This window comes from Monodon monoceros, unplaced genomic scaffold (genome assembly GCF_005190385.1).
Source record: "Monodon monoceros isolate NGI ecotype Baffin Bay Population unplaced genomic scaffold, NGI_Narwhal_1 Super_Scaffold_21, whole genome shotgun sequence".
Classification (NCBI taxonomy): Eukaryota; Metazoa; Chordata; class Mammalia; order Artiodactyla; family Monodontidae; genus Monodon; species Monodon monoceros.
The window spans coordinates 125,058,531-125,081,155 of NW_021703778.1; the positions used below are offsets into that span (position 1 = coordinate 125,058,531).

General features: G+C 43.0%; 1 protein-coding gene across 15 annotated transcripts in view; it reads right to left on the minus strand.

Annotated features, from left to right (window-relative positions):
• The window catches only part of NIN (ninein), a 111,856-nt gene that overhangs the window by 81,220 nt on the left and 8,011 nt on the right, over positions 1-22,625 (minus strand). For 13 of the 15 annotated variants that reach the window (XR_003795724.1, XR_003795723.1, XM_029236169.1 and 10 more), the window contains exons 3-4: positions 21,288-21,491; positions 10,498-10,579 (exon numbers count right to left, since the gene is read on the minus strand). Coding sequence is in view for 13 of the 15 variants with exons in the window: in XM_029236169.1 (XP_029092002.1) it covers positions 10,498-10,579; positions 21,288-21,470 (265 nt within the window). In the remaining 2 variants the exon portion in view is untranslated. Of the gene's footprint in view, positions 1-10,497; positions 10,580-21,287; positions 21,492-21,780; positions 22,251-22,625 lie in introns of those variants that run through there. The other 2 variants (XM_029236168.1, XM_029236172.1) reach the window with 2 other exon arrangements.

Sequence of the window (22,625 nt, forward strand, 5' to 3'; positions counted from 1 at the left end):
CACCACCATCACCACCACCATCACCACCACCACCACCATCACCACCACCACCACCAGCAGCAGCACCACCACCACCACCATCACCACCATCACCACCACCACCACCACTACCACCACCACCACCACCACCACCACCACCACCATCACCACCACATACTAACCTTTCTCTACAATGGTAGCTTTAGAGCAATAAAATAAATACTTCACTCATTAGAAATGTCAGCTTAGAGACACACTTTTTTTAGCACCTTGAACAGAATTAGGAGAACAAAGTATTCCATTAAAATATAAAACTGGCAATGCTTTGATTTCAGTTCTTATCACCCACATGGACATACTGTCTCTCTGGAGAACATAATATGTGTTCTGTTTGAACATGACAGTCTTAACAAGGTATGTCTGAACTCAGACATGTAGATTTTTAGATGAGGGCTGTACACAGATCATCAAAACAAGGGTAACTGATTAGATAAGAACTAAAAGAACAAAACCCTTCCTTTATCACCACTGAAACCATGTTAGGGGGTAGCTATTACTTTGTAGTCTCCCTGGGAAGACTGGTGATCCTGCGTGACTAACTCTGTCCTCCCCGCTCCCATGCCCTTCCTCTGGGATAAGCTTAGGTTTCACAATTGTGGTCAGAAACATCCTGAAAATGCTCAGCAAAGCTCAGAGTGAAGTATTTATGCTTGCTCTATAATTTCTAGCAATATTTATATCCAAAGTCCCAGCCAAGTCATTTTATTAGGTCGAGCGATTCTCTTACAGGAAGTGTTCAAGCATACAAAAGTTATATTGAAAGTCGCATGCATATTTGAAGGTACCTTTTATCAGAAGACAGTGTGTCAGCTTGTGAGCGTTCAGGAGCGGCCCAGACACCCGAGCTACTTGTTGGCAGCTGACACCCACAGATGCTAGTCAGATAAAAGGCAATGTAGAACCATCCTTAATTTATTACATATTCTTAAATTTTAGTGGCAGACAACAAGATACACCATTAGTGATGATGGGGGTTTGGAAAAGATTAAAGGGAAAATGTATAACGTCAGAAAATGGAACGTGGGATTTTCCCGGTATGAGAACATAAGTCATGGTCTGGGGAAGGAAGTGGCAGAGGAACTCTGAATGCGTGCCGTACTTTTTCAGAGGAAAAAAAGCAGTGGGGAAAAGCCACAGTCTTAAAACAAACAAACAAACAAAAAAAACCACAGCCCACTGTGATTTAATCCAAAATCCACCTGTGGATGAAATATTTACTACTAAATGTTTCATGCTGTGTAGGGAGCAGTGGTAGATTTGAAATAGCTCTTTTTCTAAGCAATGAAAGATAACAGACTGTGAAACATTAGGGATCCTGTGGAGTTTTGGTTTATTTATACACTTACTTATTTTTGCATTGCCAGGAACTTTAAATTAACTCTTAAACCTCGAAGTTAGTATCTTTCGCAGAATGTACATACATCACAAAGTCAATTTCTAGAGAAATCTATTAAAATGTAGAATCTTTTTGAATAAAGATATTAGCACAAAGGAAAAATGGGGCATTAAAGTTTCCTCGTAAGAAATTTCACAAAACTTCCATACAATAAAGAATTACACTAATCACACCGATTACAAACAGTTATATTTTAGACCTGGACACACTCCTACAGCCTTCTTTTATTTAGAGCATCAGCCTCATTGTATTTACAAGATAAGAAGGGGAAGAAAGGCATTAAAAGTAAGGAGATCCAGAGAGAACATTCATGGTCAACAGCCATTGTTGTGCTAAGCCTTTGAAAACTCCAGCGTTCTCCTTATGAATTTCAAGCAGGGCTTTACAAGTGCACAGCAGCAGTCCACCAAACAGGAGGCCTTAGTGGGGATTTCAAGACACTCCTGCCCACCCAAATTAAAGAATGCCTTACCCCTCCCTTACCATGCCCAACAAAGACTTGCCAAACCACAGCCCTGGGGCAAAGTTTCTTTACTTTATGAGCACATCCAGATGTAATATATGTATTTCAGGGGTTTATCCTGGAACAATTTTATCTATGCCAGATAATATAGGGTTATTTAATTTATTAAGAAATGAAATTATTTACACACAGCTTCCTTTAACGTAAGTGTAAGTAACTGCACCAATCACGAGCTCCAAGGAGGGACATGAAATGCCAGTGGAAAAAAAAAACCAAGATATAAAGAACTGCCTGTACTTTCAGTATTTTATTTCCTTGAATGTATATTTATGATTCTACCTGGATGGTCAAGCTTCTGAGCCATTTCCCCTTCTTTCCTATTTTCCATTTTTCCTATTTGGCATCACTACATAAAAATACAAATGAGCTTTGAAGGAAAGCAGACAGGCCCGGCCTGCCCAGAGGAGTCTTAGACTCCTGGAGCCCCTGGCGAGCTCACAATGGGATGCACCAAGAAGAGAAACTCCAGAGGTGTGGTAATGTTCACTTTCCAGAACCAGGATGAACCACAGTGCACATGTATGACTTGTGACCAGAAGGTCTTGCACTTATACTAAAAGAAAAACTGAAATTCAATGTTAATGAGAATGACCACTTGGCACAGGCCAGCTGCAGGCAGGGAAAACAACCAGCCACCCACCTGTCCCTCCGCCTCTCCCTCCCTTCCCCCCTCTAACTGAGCAGGGCAGTTCACACTCTGTACTCTCTCCCAGAACTGCCCCAGCCACCTGTGTGATGTGGATGGCCACTTGGAACATGCAGTTCTTCCAATGACCAATGGCAAAGCAATGAGGACCCAAGAGGAAGGTGAAATCGTTACCCAAAAGCCTCAACACTATTTATTCCATCAATGCTTTTCTTGAAAAACACGAGGCTTAGGACATGGGATGAGGTGCCATCCTCAGCCCATACAAGGGAAGTTAAAGGAGAGTTTCAAAGATGCACTCCAGTATTAGGTGGATTCATTTAACTTATATCTATCAGACACCTGCCATGGGCAAAGCATTCTATCGTACTTGTTGAGGGATAAGATGCATATTGTAACACTTTTTGATTCAAACTTCCCTGTTTGACCTGAGGATACTTCCAGGGTGAAGAAGAAAGCCCTGCCTTTATGGTGCCTGATCTTCTTGTTTTGGAATTGCTCATGTAGACCCCCTTGCTTTCTACTTCCCTTCCTGCCCCATTTCGTTAGCCTGGGAAATCTTTCCCAGAGACCCCATCCCCTTCCAAAGGACCTGGGCACAGGGGGATCATCTGAAGCCCTCTATACTACATTTCTGCTGAACTCACGGGATTCCTGAAACCCCTCTGAAAATAAGGAGTCAAAAATGAAGCACGTGTAAACCTCAGGACAAGCCCCCCACGAGAGGCAGTCACGCAGCAAATGAGCACCACCAGCCCCACTGCACCTCCCACCTCCTCGCCTACTCTGAACGCACCGTTGCACAGGGCTTACACAGTCAGAGTGCAAACCCACACCTGATACTAAATAAGAGAAAAGGGAAGAAAAGAATCAAAGGGGAGACCAACACAGAAGGAGACAGAGAGATTGAGACCAATAGCAAGGGAAGGGGGTGAGGGACAGAAGACAGGCAGAGAGCTGGAGGCCTATGTGGGGATGGGGGAGGGGAAGCAGGAGGAACTGATGGATTGGGGACCAAGAGGTAGGAGAAGAATGGAGTGAGGGGCCAAGAAGGAGAGGAGAGGAGGGTGGAGGTGAGTTGGAGAAGTGGAAAGAAGAAGGGATGGGGAGGGAGATGTCCCAAGGAAGCGAGGGGAGAAGAGAAGCCAAGAGAGAATGAACGACATAAAAAAAGACACCCGGAAAGCCTTTGGACACTATCGGCCATTCCTTCTGCCTCCCAGTGTGCCCTGCCTCTGCAGGGACCGTCAGCAGGCAGGCTCCCCACCCCAACACTTTGTGTGCACACAGCCCTTGCCAAGGCAGCTGCTTCCCAGCCACTAGCACCCCACTCCCCAATCACGCCTCTCTTCCAGAATCTTCACACGAGATGCAGATGTCAACTGGAGCTTTCAGGTCCTCCCCGGATGCAATGACAGAATTTTAGGAGCAGTCTTCACATCAGTTCTTAGCAATCTGAGTGATGTTTCCTGCACGAACACAGGGGCTTCTGGGCACAAAGGTAATAAGGTGGCTCTGATTAGCCTTGCCTGGAAGGAAGCATCGAGGGGAAGGTTAGCACCCTGCAAGGGTGCTGAGGATGGTGGATGGGTGTGGTCTGGCAACCCCCAGGGCTGACTGGTCTGATCAGATGGTCTATCTAAGCCCTAGAGCAGGTGAAGGTCCGTCAGTAAGAAAAACTCTTTGAGTTGATAATGATGATGTGATTGTTCCCCAACCTTCTTCCCAGGAGGATCGGCCTGCCTGCATCTTGAGCCTAACTGAGTCCTCCCCATTGTTCAAGGCTCAACTCAAAACTCATTTCCTTCAAGTAACTGCTTGGCACAAGTTTCATGGAACGTTTTTTTCTATGAATTTAGTGCGACCCATACTGTTGATAGCTCCCGATTTAATAACGATCATGGTCATATTTTTCTAAAAGCATTTTACATGTTAGAATTACCTACCCAGCTGGACTGAATGCTTTCCAGGGCAGCAGTGCTTCATGGAAAGAGCCTGTGGGCTCTGAATTCAAACAGACCCGGACCCTCTGTCCTTATCAAGGTGAGGAGGACCTAACGTCCTGAGGCTTGGTCTCCTCATCCGGAGGAAGGGAATACAACAGGAGTTCCGTGGGGCAAGGTCATTATTCTGTCAGGTAGTGTCCTCCCACCGAGGCTCCTGGGGGTCAGCGGTGGCTCAAAGCCAGCAGAGCAGAGTCAGGGAGAGCCTCACAGCCCCCAGTCCCGCAGTAGATTCCCTGACCTCATTTGTCCCCATGGGTGAGATTACTGGCGAACACACAGTGACGACATCCAGTCTGTCATCTCAGAAACTGAGGCTGCCTCCATCTCATTCATGCCCTAATTTTCTCTTCCTTGTCATCTCCTTTCCCTTCATCAATGGGCTGACATGAGAGGACACACCAATTCTCTAAGACTCCCTGCAGAAAACTACCATTTTCATGTCCCCAGTTTGGAAACCTTCTCATACACTGGAATTGAAATAAACTTACATCAGCACAACTCCCAAGCAAACTGTTTCATTATCAACATTCTCACCAGCCCTACTTATTTAATTTTAAATGACAGGAGTATCTTTTTTGCACATACACATATTTTTAAAAGAGTGCCTTCTTACTCCTTGTAAAATCGTAACGATAAGTATTCTTCTATAGGACAGTTGAATAGTTGCTTAGTCTTTGATTACACAGATACATCATAATTTGCCTAACCAAAATACACTGTCAAATATCTATTCTTGGAGAGATATATATAGTTTTGGGTTTTTTGGTTTTTTTTACTATTTTAAATGACTATCCTTACACGCACATCTTCATGCACATCCATAATTATTTCCATAGCCTAAAATCTGAGAGTGGCATTGATTGGCCAAAGGCATTTTTATGGTATTGTTTTACATAATTCTAGGAAGGTTTTATCAGTTTACATGACCACCAGTGGGCGTGAATGTTTCCAATTCCCTCTGACCTTAGGAAATGGGTCCTCACACCCTCTTTTGATAGTGGTGGTGGTTAGTGGTAGTGATTTTACCTTACTTTTAATTTCTGAAGAAATTTTCTGGTGCTCACTGTTAGCATCTCATACATACCAAAGGAACCGAGGACTAAGCCCTTACTCAACCAGAGAGAGGACAAGAGAACACGTCTGTTGGGCCATCTGTGTACATCTCCTAAAAACAGGGTCCTCAGCCAGAGTTCAGTTCAACTCTGAATACAGCTGTGTCTTCAATCACTGCAAACCAGGATCTAGCCCACTGTCTGGCCATGAGACCTGCCTTGCTGAGTGAATGAAGAGATATTTGTTTATTATATTTATAGCTTCCCAAAATATAAGGAAAATAACTAGAAATAGGGCAGTTTCTGGAATTAGTAATGTTTATTACCAAAAAAGAAAAAAACAATCACCTGGCATGCCTTTTTTTCTAATGATTTGGTTTTTCCAAACCTGAGTTTTCCCTCACCATGTAAACAAAGGAAAGATATTTTACATTAACCGCATGAGGGAAAGAAAGAGCTTCCTGCATGATGCTAACATCTACTACAGAACACAAATCTAATGTAAAATGCATCAAACAAGGACAAAATCTCTGGAGAACAGATCCAGACAGCATGTTGGTGCCATGTAACTTAGAGCCTGTGCCAGCATCTCCATTATAAAAATCCTATCATCCAAAGCCATAGCAAGCCGAATAAGTAACTAATAATTAAGGTGTCCTTCTCTTAGTCTAGGAAAATAATTTCAAAATTAAATTGTACACATAGACATGAGGGAGCTATGCCATCGGTAACGTTAATCAGTTTGGAATTTACAAAGGACTCTCTACATCCCCAACCCACTTTTCTGACCTTATCTGAATTTCAGTACTTTTCATTGTGTACTATTGTTGTTACTATTGTTGTTTTAGGGAAAAAACTCTCTCCTAGGAGTCTTAGAATATACACATCAGTGTTAAAAAGATGCTGGAAATCATCTAGCTCGTACCCTCTAATTTTAAAAATAAAGACACTGTACCGCAGAGACGTTATAAATGGCACAACCCAAGACTACATAAATAATGACTTAATTCCATCTCCTCTGACATCCTATTATAGCTCTGTTTTTGTATTATTTATATACAACTGCCTTTTATTAGAAGAATATGAAAGCATGAACTATACTGGGCATGTGTCCTTAGGAAGCAGACCCTTATAGTGTCAACTTATGTTGGGTGAAATTTCATAGAAACACAAAGCTAGCTTTCTCCTAAATGTAGATGTCATTTAGATATTAGGAGACAACACAACTGAATTTTGGAGCTGAATGGATTTTAAGTATTTTCCAGTACAACTACTTTCACATATGAGGCAACTGAAGACCACAGAGGTTGTGACGTATAAGGCCACCCAATTAGAGGAGCAAGGCCAGTATTTTGCAACTCCTGGTTCAAGGGTCTTTCTACCTCATCAAGCTGGATTTTCTGTATTACAGTCAGGTGCAACACCTGATATTTTTAACTTATAAAAATCTTGGATGTTATAAAATATCAATTCATGACCCACTCAATGTCTAAGGCTGTGCACCATGGCCCTCCTATTTTTGCAGTCACCTTCCATAGTTTAAGGGTAACCTTTTCTCTCAAAGTCCAGGAGGTCCACTGATTTGAATAGGCAAGACAAAAATACAACAGCCCTGGCCCCTTATGGTAGAAGATGAATTAAGTCCTGAACAGCAAAATAATGCTGAGGACACAGGCATCCCTGTCACTAATGATCAGGTGAAACTTGCTCTTATTTGCTCCTTCCTTCTGCCTCTGGCCGCTTGTCGAATCTTTCTGGCCAGGCTGCACTGACTGAGGACTGCTGCCCCCAGCTCATCCATCTGAGGGTTAACATCCTCAAGCCAAAGCCTCCTGGAGTCCCATCCCTCGGTGATACAGTGTCAGCATCCTCCCCTGCTACTATCTGTGAGACTTCAATTAAGCCACATCCCTCTTTGAGCCTCAATTTGCTCATGAATAAAATGGCAGCATTTGCTCCAGTCCTACAATCATATGGTCTACGAGTTAAGGGAGAGTTATTTTCATAAAGGGGAAGGAGGGGGCGAACTCAAGTGGCCTCTCGATATACAGCATTTGAGTCCTGATCCTTCTTTCTCTGTCTTTTGCCAGCCAAGCCAGACAGCCTATGGGGGTGGAGTCACATTTTCAAGTGGGTGGGAGAACATCTGAGTGGAAAGCAATGCATGATCCCCAAAAACAACTGGAAGGGCCAGGGAGCGATGGGCAAAAGATAGAAAAAGCAGAGATTCTCAGGAACAAAGAAGGAATGACTCCCAGCCTCATATGGGATAAAACACTCTTAAGGCACAGGCTCAATCCTGGATTTTATGCTGCCAGGCCAAACGTTAGGAAGTCGCATACACGCTGGATGAAACGCTATAATTACTTTGCTGCTTCATTACACTGATTTGGGGCAGCTCTGTAACAAAGGTTTGCTGCAGCCCACCCAAAGGATGGAGTACACGGTGACCTATAAAAATCCCTCTACGTGTCCCCCTGGAAGATTTGTCCAAATGATGGCCTCAGCCTGCACAGCACTGAGGCATATACATAACTCTGAAACTACCGCCTGGAGTTGAATTCATAAACCTTACTTCCGAGCTGTTACCAAGCTCAGCCAGCCATTGTCTACCTCCCCATTATTCAGAGCCCTCTATGGGGCACCCTTCACATTTGTGGTCACATCAATCTGTACATTTATTATGACACTTTTCTGGCAGGTGACAGGAGAGGTTTTGAAGAAAGAGCAGCAAAAGGACCACGTGAACTAGTGGTAGCACTGCCTGTTCCAAACCCATATTATGGTAATACAGAAGAACACTGAACTTAAGCTTATGTTATCTATGCTCATATGAAATAAAACAGATGTGGTAACGTCACCATAGCTCTAGTCAGGGTCCCTAGATCTTGCACTACTGTCATCAAGATGACAACCTTGGGGCTTCCCTGGTGGCGCAGTGGTTAAGAATCCACCTGCCAATGCAGGGGACATGGGTTCGAGCCCTGGTCCGGGAAGACCCCACATGCCACGGAGCAACTAAGCCCACGCGCCACAACTACTGAGCCTGCGAGCCACAACTACTGAACCCATGTGCCACAACTACTGAAGCCCGTGTGCCTAGAGCCCGTGTTCCACAACAAGAGAAGCCACCGCAATGAGAAGCCTGCGCACCGCAGCGAAGAGTAGCCCCTGCTCGCTGCAACTAGAGGAAGCCCGTGCACAGCAACGAAGACCCAACACAGCCAAAAATAAATAAATTAAATAAATAAATTAAAAAAATAAAGATGACAACCTTGATTTCAAATTTTTATTTATTTATTTTTGGCCGCAGGATCTTAGTTCCCTGACCAGGGATTGAACCTGGGCCCCAGCAGTGAAAGCGCCAAGTCCTAATCACTGGACTGCCAGGGAATTCCCAAGATGACAACTTTAAAAACGTAAAACTGCCAATAAAATGTGAGACCCCATAAGAACAAAAGTCCATGTTCCAGCAGTGTTCACCTACAGAAATTCTACTTTTTGTCTGAAAAATCTCTAGAATGCAATAACCTCCCTCCTAGGCCCACTGGGGGCTTGCAGAGAGCTCTGGAAAGCCTCAGAGTTGGCAATAACCTTAGCAAAAAGGGGGAGACTCAATCTACAATCCAAAACACTGCTAAATGCAGAGTTCATACATATGACACAAATCTGGGGCATTTCAGAAGATACGATGAAGAACTAGATCACCAGTGAGGATAAGACATGAGTTCCCATTTGTGCTTCTTCTAAATAGGTCACACTGAGTGACTCCTTATAGTGACAAAATGTCAATGATTTCTCCTCAGTCTCAGAACTGGACTATATTTTTAGTGTTCTCTTTTTTAGTGAGCAACTCTATGGGTTACAAACACTGGTAAAATCTGTAGCCACCACCACGATCAAGATATAAAACAGTTTCATCACCCCCAAAATTCCCTTGTGCCCCTTTATAGTCAACCTCTAATCCTAGCCCCTAATAACCACTGATTATTTTTTTATAAAACCAGACTGTATTATAATATAAATTCCAACACTGTTTTAGACTTCCCCTTAAATATTTACCATATTTCATTGATTTTAAGACATAACCTCCCCCCACACACCCCTAGATTAGAATATTTTGAAATTATTATGTGTCTTACAAACAATGGCATTTTACCATTATAATTGAGAATAATTTTTCTTTTTAGAGGTATATAAAATAATTGTGTCATAATTTATGGTGCCTTTAAAAAAATCAGTGAAGTATAGTATTAAGTTTTTCATTTCATAACGTTCATTGGACACTTACTATGTGCTAAACATCCTATTAGGCACTAAAAGTACAAAAACGAACAAACGTGGACCATAAGGAACTATCACTTGAGAGGAGATAGAAAAACAATTATAATATAATGTGATAAGGTCTGTAACAGAGGGCTATCCGCTCAGTAGGACTGAATAAAATTATCTCTTCATTGGTCAACCTTCTTCTTTCAGACAAAACTCCCCCCCCAGTTCATACTGTTCCTCGTTCACAGGAAATGAGGAGGGAGGAAGTACCATTCAGCCCCACTCTGCTCATTCCTAGAATGAGTTTTGGCCACACCATCTGACACAGCTCCTAGGAACAATCCAGTGATTTCTTCCACAATTCGCTGCTGTGGTAGAGAAGGCTCATCTTAGTGTGCAACAGCTGCAAGGCTTTTATGACCATGTCAAAAGACCAAAAATAACCACTCAATCTGTGGGAGGCGGATGCCCCAAAGCTTTCACAGACATGCTTCAAGGTCCCCAAATTCTTCCCTGGACAAATTTTAAAGCAGAAGGAAGAGAGGAAAAGTTAGTGTCCTTACCTGGTTCTTGAAAGTGTTCTTCATTTGATAGAGTTCTAGACAAGATAAGTATTAATGCTTCTTTAAATTGGTCAAAATGCACCTAAAAATAAACAATTCAAAAGAAATTCAAAATAGTTTCCACAGCCTTAAGGAAGCAAATCCATCTACAAGGTTCCAGAACCATTTGTTAGCATCTGACAGCCTTGAAGTGAGTCATATAACCTGTTTTTGTTCCCTTTTTTCTTCATTTCTCTAAAGCACTGAAGGGAAAATAGGCTGATCATTTTGCACGCCAGTGTCACCAACACTAATATCAATATTTATTCAACCCTGAGGGGGAAAACTACACAGCAAAACCCTCTTTATAAACTCAGAAAAAGATAGGTTTTGAATTCTTAGCTCCTTTAATTTTTCTAAACAAGACCGGAAGAGAAAGATGTTAGGTCAGGTACTAGAAAAAACTTTCCAAGTAAATGATCCTCTGTAACAATGTCCCAAAGATGCTTTCATCTCTTAAGATATTCTAGAAGAGGGGAAACTACCTTTCGAAGATGACTTGAAATACAGTCTTGCTTGAGGCAGGAATATGTTATATATTTATCTCCCAAGGCCCCTGTAATTCTATAAACAAATAGAAATCAATAGCAAACACAAAGAATAAAAGAACCTTGGGAAGCATTCTCCCGAATTCTTAAAAATACAATTACCTTGACTGAAGTAGGAAAGAACCTGAGTTTCATTTAAGTGAATACTCAGAATTGGGATATTACTTTGGTTAAAGGGATAAAATATTTTTCTTTATGGTCAAGTACATTCTTCTATAATTTAAATTTACATGATCTCACCATGCGGCAGAAGGGAGAGATGGTATTTCTTGTCATCATAATTATAGTTTAATAACGTGGTGCCTATTTATACAGAACCCTGTATGTAAATACAATGTTGGTAAATTTATAACTTGTGCTGCTATGGGTCTCTTTAGACATCATTACAAAACGTTGCCTAGGAGATTAAATATAGTGACAGATAAAAACCACTTCTGAATTAAATGTGGAAAAGCAGCAAACCTTGTTAGTTATCTAAACAACGAAGGAAACCAATCATATGTCTTATTCATGCAAATCAGTGCAAAGGAGAGGAATCCACTGAGATTCATATGTCATAAAATAGCATATGCTTGCAATTTACCACTCTCTCCCAAAGAATTTGTGATTTCTCTACCACATTCATTTTGATTACTTGAAATTGCTTTCTAAAATCATGTTCCTTTAGATCACACAGACTAAAAGTCAGCATATTTGTGCAGCCAGAGCAGAAGTCTGTTCAGGAAGGGAGGGCATCTGCTAAAGAGCCAGGGTGGTACAATCAATGAAGGACTAAAAGATTACAAGAATTATAAACTGTGCTAATTAGGTTTCATAGCTGACGAATCACGGAAAAGCCTGGGGGAGGAAGGAGAACTAGGTTCCGCCAGAGTCAGGGATGGGCTTCAGGCACCGTGGCATCCAGCTTCAGTTACCGGGGGCAAGGCCATCTTCCCAACCAGCCGGTCCACAAACAGCACCTACCCAAGCCTCTCCCACTCAGGGGCATCTCCCACCCTGGCATCTATTATTTCCTACCAGAATCAGGCTTTCCTCTTAGGGTGGGCAGGAGAAGGGTGAGGAGTGAAAGCTCTAAGCTGGGGCAGCTGGGTCTAGGTCCTGACTCTGGCTCAGCCACTGTGAATTGGCTCAATTACCAAACCTCTCCAAGTTTTAGTTTGTTCCACTTGAAAAATGGGTTATCTAACAACTCATCTTGATGATTCACTCAACAGATATTTATTGGGCCGCTGCTATGGGCCAGGCCCTATCCTAGGTCCCGGTGATAGAGCTGCCATGGAGCACATAGTCTCAGGAACTGTCACAGGGAATCAGGCAGGTACTGCTAAGGGCACTGCATGTATTTTATGTTATTTATACTACCGCCTCCCTCATAGTGGCTTTAGGGAGATAAAATGAGAGTTATGTAAAGTGTCTAGAACTTCCTGGGACTTGCTAGGTAGCCAGCAAGTGGTAGTTAACACTACTAACAGGACTAGTAATGGGGGTGACTGTTCTCACCACTTTCACAGAGAAACGGGGCCATATTTCAAGCAAGGCAACTGGCCATGAGAGTGACCCAACCAGCCAAGTGGTAGGGCGGGGGTGACAGCAGAAGGCCCAGGAGCCTGCCTCCCCCCAGGACCTGTGCAGCTGGCCAGCATCAGAGAAATGGATCCGGTCTGCTGTGTTTAGGGACCCCAACACCGAGATTCTCCTCTCCCTTAGGCTATCAGTGGACATGACCCAAATGAAACCAGAGTCCCTCACTGCCACAGTAATGAGTTGAACAGGAGGAGGCTCCTGGTTCAAAAGGGATGTGGTTGCCTTGAGACTTTCACATCCCTTATATCTGACTCTGTGGGTCTCTGCTGGGTCTCCTCAACGTGTCAGTTTTGATAGAGGTCATTGGAAAGAGCCCTTCGGAATTTAGTCCTAAAATAGTTCAACTCGGCGAGGATTAGCCATGCAGGTAACTCAGGGGTTTCTGTATCTCAAGTTTACTTCCCCAACCTCCAAACATGACAAAGACGTCAATAACCTGGAAGTTAATTCTAACCAACTTCTAAGACTTTATTATACCAGATTCAAGGGACACTTAGGCCTCATACAAACACACCCAATTCTGAGACAGTATGTACCTCACTGACATAGAGGTTGCTCCTCTCTCAGCCTCAGTCCTCTAGAGCATGGCAGACAATCGGGAAGCGAACAAGTGGTGTCCAAAGCTGAGGAAGGTGTCATAAGGCCCACTCACTCTTCTTGTAGAATCTGCCCTGGAACCGACTCAGAAGCTATTTCTTCTTACTCTACATGATTTATTATCAGCTTCATTTTCCTGCTTCCCAACCCACTACAGATTAGAAACAGCAACTAAAAGACAGGGACACTTCAAGGTAAGTACAAGAAGTAGCTACTGACATACTGGGATTGAGAGAAGACATTAACTATCCCCCTGTCGAACAAAAGTAAAGTATAATTTTTTATCCTTAAAAAAAGTTTAAATTTTTTAAAAGACATACGCACTCAAAACCTAATAGGCTGGGGTCATTTAGTATTGAGGCAAGGATCTACGTGCTGCTAAATAAATCCTGAGGGTATTGTTCTTATAATACAGAAGAATAACTGACAGACCAAGAAGATTCTAAATGATCAAGAATAACCTCATGATGTTTATTATACTATTTGGTAGGGTAAAATTTTAATAAAATTTTCTCAATCCCCAATGGTTAACCCCTTTTTAATTTTTTTAAAGTTTGCCACTAAATGGGGTAAGAGATCCAGTTATTAGAAAATTATATTAATGCGAGTTCTGGGAGCATTATTGTAGGCTCATTCTTTCCTGGACATTTGGCCAGTTGAATCTTACAACATCCATGAGAGACGGTCAAGGTCCCTCCTTTGAACTGAGGGGAGAGAGGCTCAGAGGAAGCATGTGCCTTGCCCAAGGCCACCTGTCTTGAAGTGATAGAGTTACCGGGAGAACTGAGGCCTTCTGAATGGACTCATCAAAGTCCAGCCACCCTGCCCGCCCCAGGCCCTCTTCACTCCTGGTCTGACCTCGCAGGGAAATCCCTCTGCTGCTCCAGGTCAAATCCTCAACTTTACACAATGTCACCAGGTACAAAGTAGGACACTGGGGACTCAGAGGACACAAGAGCAAAAGAATACATAAGATTCTAGAGTGTGGGAGGGTGGAATCGGGAAGAAGAGAAGAAAGTTCATTAGTAACTATAATACAAGGCAGAACCTAGCAAATACTTTGAGAGAGACAGAAAAAGCTGGTAGGGGCCTCTGATAAATGAGCATGTCCTAGTAGGCCAGCAGGGAGGAAAAGAGGGACAGTTTTGTGACATTGGACTTCTCCAAGATGTTCACAGGCAGAGCTTAAAGGTTTCCAAATGGACTTAGGATGTATTAAAGCAGCCACATTTTAGAAGGAAAAAAATCTATAAAAAACTAAACATGGGGGCTTCCCTGGTGGCGCAGTGGTTGAGAGTCTGCCTGCCGATGCAGGGGACACGGGTTCGTGCCCCGGTCTGGGAAGATCCCACATGCCGCGGAGCGGCTGGGCCCGTGAGCCATGGCCGCTGAGCCTGCACGTCCGGAGCCTGTGCTCCGCAACGGGAGAGGCCACAACAGTGAGAGGCCCGCGTACCGCAAAAAACAAACAAACAAACAACAACAAAAAAACTAAACATGATTATTAACTCAGGGGTTCTTCACAATCCAGCAATGCCTATCTGGGTGACACCCTTCTTCCCCCACAAAAAGAATCTAAAAATCCAAAACAAAAAACCTGGCAAGCTGATCAAAAAACAATTGGAGCAGCTTGAAGTCTTAAACTGACCTTTATTTTCCTTCTTGTGAGGGCAGAGACACTGGACCCTCTGCTTTAAATAGCAGTAAATTCCACATCTTTCAAGAGAGTTGTCTAATAGAGGCAGGTGACTACTATTTTCCATCAATGCTCATGAATACAGATGGGGCAGAAAAGCCCCTGAGGGCACAACCCAGAACCGAAATGTGAATAAACGCCCTTATTGTGAAGAAATGCACGTCAGTGGGCTCGCTCAGTTCAGTCCCTGTAATTTTTAAGTACCATTTTTTCTCTTCCAAGGGAGCTTTACTATTGTATTCTGTTAAAATTTAGAAATCTTCAGAAATATACAATGCGATTAAATCTCACATGGTAACCAGCGAGAGCCATGTGTACCTCGGTTGGTACCCCCTCATTTGAATAATAATTGCCACCATTCATTTTACAAGCATTCCTATACCTTGTATGCCTCAAAGGGCAGTTTGCAGCAATGGGAAAATTACATGACTGACTAAAAACACACATGACATTTAAACTAAATTAACAGGAAGACTAGTTAAATCTGATATTTTTTGTCATGTGTCACCACCGCTTAATAGAAATTTACCTCATCACTTTTCCTCCCCAAATTTCATAGGAATGCTTTTTGAGAAACACAATTTGCCTTTCTGAAAAAATAATTTAAGCACAGCATAAGAAACAAATTCTATTTCAAACCACACACAAAAAACCCTGTAACAGGAAGTAGAATGAGGAACTTAACGTTGCATAAAATCATCTCGAGCAATCATGGAGATCAGATGCATACGGTTTCCCCATGTGTGCAGGGAGCACTTCAAACAGACCTGAGATGAGAGGGCTCAAGCCAGCGTTCAACAAAGTGGGCTTATTAGACCAGACAAAGGCCCACGTAACTCTCATCACACTTAGGAGGTTTGCAGCTATTAATACACAGGGAAATCAAAGAAAGGACATTCAAAACATTAAGTGTTAGCTAAAATGGGTACAGAAATATGGACTCACCAGAAGGTCAATGTAGAGGAAAATAACTGACAGCATTATGCAAAGAGAAATGACACAGAAGAACAAAGAGACATGGTTTCATAATGAAAGATACAGTTACAAATGTTTTCTCCTAAACACAGCATTTAGGTTTTTGCAGCTTAGTAGTCATTTACTGCAGACAACGTGGAGAGAGGCAAAGGCCATTTTAAGAGGTGGGTTTGTAAAACCTAAAGTGACTGTGTGAAGTTGTACTCCAAGATGGACCCAAGGAGCCCTGCCTACAGATAGAAACAGATGCAAATCACTGCCACACAAGAGACTTGCTAGCAAATCCATTCCCTACTCTAATGAGCTTTCTCAGAAAATCACTCCTGGGAAGTCACCATTTATCGAAAACCCACTCTCAGTGTGTAAGAGATGGAGGGGGGCAGTGTACAGGGAGACACAGGACACAGTAGTTAACTGTGTTCCTGGCTCCTAGATGGGCCTTTGATACACATGCTCTAAGTCAACCTCAGCCCAATCTTATAGGGAGGGTATTATTTTTCCCATTACAGAGATGAAGAAACTGAGGCTCAGAGTATTTAAGATAATGTACATACATGGCTAAAAAGTGGCAGGAGTCAGTACTTGAATCCAGGTCTGATTCAAAGACTGCTCCAATAGCATACGGCATCCATGTGGTGGGGGAGGGAGTTTGAGGATGGGGGTGGGTTGCAGGGGATGGAGAATGAGATCCATATTTGCATATGTGGAGTCTGAGGAGGCTGTGGAGACATGCATTCAAACTCAGGGACTGGGAAATCTGGGTTCCCATCCTGATGCTGCTTCAAATGAGTTGCCTGACCCCAGACAAGTCACCATCTTTTTCCAAGTTCTGGGTTCTAGGTTTCTCTGTCATATAGATGAACACTGAAGTCTAAAATCTGTGCTGGATACTGAAGAACTTTAAGTCTCCTCCATCCAAACAAGAAGCTACTCATAAAAGTATAAATGAAATACTGCAGAAATCTAATGAGCATTCCTGATCATACTTTCTCTGGTGGGAGTGACAGTCATTATTGAAATAAAGTAGGTAGAGAAGAACAGCCATTTAGCACTTGCTCATACCTCTTGTTGAGAGTAGAAGGCCTTCCCAACAGGCTGCTGGAAGGCCAGCCCTCCCCTTTGCCCTTGCTTTATGTCAAAGTAAATACCTTGCGAGGTTCACAGTATACAACACCAAAGTCAATTTTGCAGTGAGGTTGACAAGAAAGTGTTAATAAAGAAAAGATGCAAGTCTTGCAACCTCTTAATCAGAAGGTCTTTTTGTTTATAAATGTGAACTATAGACCCTTAGGAGTTCAAATCAACCCCACAGAGTCACAAGACCAAAATGGAATTAGAAAATATCCCTCACTGTTTCAGGTTAAACAGTAAGATAGATGGCAAAGGTTCAGACATTTAAGAGATGTAATGAGAAATGTTCCCACCTTTCCCTCCAACTCATTCAAAAAGCCCAGATCAATAATATGAAACAGGAGCATGAACATGGGGTGGTTATAAATAGGCACTGTTTGATGATCAAGGGTAGTTTTGCACATAGAGAACAAGTACAAATAATCACCACCAGAAAGTACTGCTGTACTTCTGATTCACTTTTCAAAGTTAAAATGTATGTAAGTGAAAGAAATCTTAAAAAGCTGAATGAAGTGGAAACAAACCAGCAAATGGCCATATACAATTAATCATGATGTTTATAAAAGAACACAAGCACTTGAAAATGAAAACTGCAAAAGCTGAGTGGAATTATATACTTGTACAGTTATCAAATTTTAATACAAAAAATTCCAAAGTGCCTTTGATGACCAAAGTCCACACACCTATGTGACTCTTTGGAAGCCAATGGTAAGTTCTGCTACCACGCGGCTTGTTCTGATTCTAAAGAGTGTCAAGAACATGAAATATGTCAGCATCTAGATTCATATTAAAGAGTAGAGCAGGGAAGCTCAGGGGATGGGGGGGGCAGCTTTGTCTCAAAGTCAGTATATTCAATAAGGAAAGGAAAATGTATTTCTAAAGCTGGACCTAACTAAATAAAGGCTTCAACAAAACCAAGGTAAATTATCATCTTTAGTTTCTGCTTTCTTTTTTTTTTTTTAGGTTCTGATTTCTAATAAAGGAAATAGAGAGGCATGTGGAAACACTTCCTTTAAAAGGCACAATACACAGGAAGCAACTACAATTGGAATTAATTGCTTGGATGGAAACTTGTTCAATAAGTGAGCTAACATGGTTCCCTTTCTTTTTTTTTTTTGCGGTACGCGGGCCTCTCACTGTTGTGGCCTCTCCCGTTGCGGAGCACAGGCTCCGGACACGCAGGCTCAGTGGCCATGGCTCACGGGCCCAGCAGCTCCACAGCATGTGGGATCCTCCCGGACCGGGGCACGAACCCGTGTCCCCTGCATCAGCAGGCGGACTCTCAACCACTGCGCCACCAGGGAAGCCCGGTTCCCTTTCTTAAATGTTTGTAGTATTTACTCCCAGTACTATTCACCTGCCAGGAATGTTACCTGACCAGACTATAAGTTCCTCAGTGTTTCAAGGAATCCCTTGTCTTGGGGGGTCTGACCCACCTGACAGGTGCTTAACTGATGACAAAGATATGAATGGAGCTCTTTTGATAACCTAGTAGGAAACACCTACCAGCAATGTCCTCTTTCCTTTAAATCAGTGATCCACAATCTTTGGGCATTTCAAACATTTATAGGGTAACCACCATGCTCAGGGGAATATGGTTTCAAGTTATAAAGCAAGATCAGACAGATTAATTTGAGGGTAAATGGCCCATTAGTAAAATGCATGAAAATGGCAAGTCGATTTAAGTTACTTTCCTTGACAACCATCATAAGAAACATTAGGCTTTAAAAAAAAAAAAAAAGGACAAGAAGTTATGAAAGATGGATCTTAAGATAAAAAATAAACAGATAATATTCTTAGTTGAGGGAGAAAATGCTTTTTACCTTATTTCTTTTTCAACAAAAAAGATTAATTCAGCTTAATACCAAAGGAGGTAAAACTTAGATGTTCTCTTTTATTTAAAAATTATACTTGTTATGATATAAAAGATAAAATTAGAACCACAAGCATCCAGGAGGCTGATGGGTACTAATGTGCTCCAAAAGCCAATTTAATGGAAAACTTTAGTTTACAATAAACGTAAGTTGCACTCATACCATAAGACCATTAGAATGCTGACATACCGGACATACACAATACATATTTTTTGAATTAACGAATAGATGAATATATTTAGGTTTGTCATGCTGTTATTTCTTCCTCCTTTTTTATTAAACCAAACTGCTAACTCTTACATATTTTTCTATAAATACCATCTAAAGAGAAGAAAGACGGCTGGTATTAGAAACAGCTTACAATTTTATAATTTTACAACCTATGATTCCTCTTCAATATATCAAGATGGTAGAACTTAGATTTTTCTTTATAATTTAAAATTGTAGACCATACAGAGTATCTTAACAGCATATGGCCCAGTTTATGTGATCATCTGAGAATAATTCAGTTTCATAGAAAATGCAAATCTAACAGTAGTGCATTAATTCATGCCAACCCTGCTCTCAAGACAACCACCAGGGACCTCCCCCATGAAATCTATATGCATACGTCTATTTAACTTTTATCACTGGCTCACTAAGTAAATATCAGGCTATAGACCACTTAGGTATTCATTATTCGCAGGCGAAGAGCAAACCTAAAGGCGGGCTGGTAGTGTCAAGTCATTAACGAATCAATCGATAACTGGTCCCCTGTTTTAGTCTGCCAAAGGAGGGCAAAGACGTGTAGCATCTGGAGAGCAAGCTGTCGATCTGCTGCCAGGGAGCAATCTGTTTACAGCAGCGGGTTCCACATTTACACTGGCTCTCAAGGAAACCTGAAGTTGTATTATGTCTTCTCCGGCCTTAATAGGTGTGAAAACAGATCCCCACTTTGATACTCTTCCTCAGATACCCAAAGGACTGAGATCCCCAAGGACGACAGTGAGAAACGCTACTCTGTTGGCTCCCCGAAGTCTCTGAGATTGAGGCAGAACTAGAAAACATTTGAGTGCCTTACATGATGAGAAGCAAGTAGTTTAATTCTCAAAGGTCCCATCTCTATTGCTTTCAAAGCAAGATTTTTAGCATTTTTCTAGGGATCACGTGTATTCACAAGCAGCTAATGCCCCCAAAGTTACCCAAAATGGTTCTAATTTTACAAAAACTCACACTTTCTTTAAGTGTGAGCCCTGTTAAATGCCACCTCCACGGTGCCAGGCCCCCAAGAACATCATTCAACTTCAGGATGATCGCCACTCCCGTCCATCTCACGTCACAGAGAGCCAATACACTGCACTGTATCTGAGGCCACCTGCCCAAAGCTTCAGCTAAGAGACAGTGAAAATGAAATGAAGAAAAGGAAGTTTGGTCACTGGAATAAAGTTGAGTTTCACAGCTGCTTCCTCAATTTATACCACGTGATAAAAACGGACGTCTACAAAGTGTCAGCGATGGCAGCAACAGAGCTCAAAAAGTATGGCCCATTTTTCCTTCTCATCATGCAAAACACCAGCAGCAAGATTCAACTCAAAGCCATACAAATGATGCTTTCAATTTTAATTATGAGAACTGAAGACACTGTCAGGTCAAGACATCCTTCCCACTAACAGCAAGAGGGAAAAAAGGACCCCTTCTCACCTCTTACTCATCTGTGACTCGATCTACGGGGAGAACGTGACTATTTGTTTTCGTATGTAAAAGCTAACATCAGTACACATGCACACCCCTGTTGGAAGCAAGTCGTGCTGGGTTTTAAGTAAAACTGCACTTACCCTCCTGTCATTTCCTGGGTGAAAGGTTTAATTAATACTTTACCCTAGGAACAATCCTCACGAGAAACAGCTTTATGGGGAGTGAAAGTCGTAACAGCAAGCTGCTCTTCCCGGCAATGGCAGTTTTCTTACTGTACTTTCCTTCACTTCCATGGAAATCTCAGCCCCCTCTCTTGATGAGTGTGGAGTCCATAAAATGATCCACAAAGAATAAGGAAAGCACTGGAAAACATCCTCTTGTTACCTTTTTCTCTTTTCATCTGAGAGGCTCAGAGGACACCTTCATTCCAGAGCACAAATTAAAGCAGGCCCTCATCACAGGAGCGAACTGCGCTGCTAAGTCACACCCATTACTTTTTATTTTTTCCTTTTTCTTTTTTCTGTTTATCAGGTTAACAGCTAAGAGCACACACCTCCAGGATGTTAGAAACAAGTTGCAACACTTGTGGTTCGCCCCACCCCCAGCGCCCGGGCAGAAACCACACCCACTTCCCAACCCCCCACCCCCACCCCGCCTCTTCCCAGGCCTTACCCTGCCCAGGAGGTTGTCCTGAAGCAGCGTCTCTTGCAGCACCGGGGCCACCTCTTCCAAGCTCAACATGTGGCAAAGGTCGGTGAGTTCCTCCTGTCCCAGGGACCCGGTGCCCGTCGTGTCAAAACTGTCAAACAGCTCCTTGAGTCGGGCCTCATGCTGGTCCTGCTCTGCCTCATCCATCCCATCGCCCACAGCGCTCACCTGTGCCGGACAGAGAGGGGGATGGGTGGTGGCAGCGCTGGAGTCCTGCCACCGCCCCTCCACTAGCCACTCCTACCCCTGCCAGCCCCTTGGGAAGAACACTCTGTGTGTCCCGGTCCCCTCATGCTGGCCATCGGGACCTTGTGAGGGTCAGCAGGGGAGGTAACACTGTACACCTCCCAGCAAGACCACAGGTCCTTCCAGAACCCGGTCCAGGCCAGGGGAGCTCCCACACGCACTCACACCAGGCGCACATCCACAGGGTCGGGCCCTGGTGGGGTAATGTTACCAGAATGAGGGAGTCCCATGGGCAGAAAGGTGCCCTACTCTCCTGGCCGGCGCTCAGGCAGGCAGCCAGTCTGTCAAACTCAAGACAGAAAGCCGTCTTAAGAGACCTCTCAGGACTTAGAGAAGGTGAAAAGCCACTTCTGACATCCAGTCCTTCCAAACGAAGTGATCGTTAGCCACAACAGACTGCAGGGCCAGAGCTTCCACGCAACTCAGCGGGCTCCAGAGGACCTGCCAGATGTTGCAACTTGCCAAGCCGTTTCCCTTCTCTTTCTTCAGCCTACTGCCCCCCACCATAGTCAGACTGGAGGGCTGCAGCAAAGAGGCACTGAATGAATACGTCTGATACAAAACCACTCCCTGTTTACATAAGATCAAACACTTCTTACATGAGTTCCTCAAAAAGCAACTCAGTTAACTTCACTGGTGCAATTACATGAGGTGTGACAGGAAGAGTATTGCCTGAAGCTCGCTTCAGCCCCAGGGAGTTTTAGGTAATGCTTACTTGCCTAGAGAAAGGGGAAAACACAACTGCAGCCTTTCAATGAGGTTCGAAGGAGCCACAGACCACATGTGAATCACACAGAATCTCAGGACCCTCCACTACCTAGACAGTCTCCCCTCTGTACTCCTGGTTAATAGGTCTTCCATCTCTCTGATCCACCCTAACCCCAGACTTCCCATTTTTCCACATTTCATGGGATTTGTGAAAACACAGAGTCATCAATATCTCTCAGAATCTTTTTTGCTAAAAATATATATCATAAAATTCTAGGTCCCTCAATACTTGAAGAATGAAATCTGGTTTTTTGCTTGCACAATCATTCACTTTTAATGTGTTGGGTT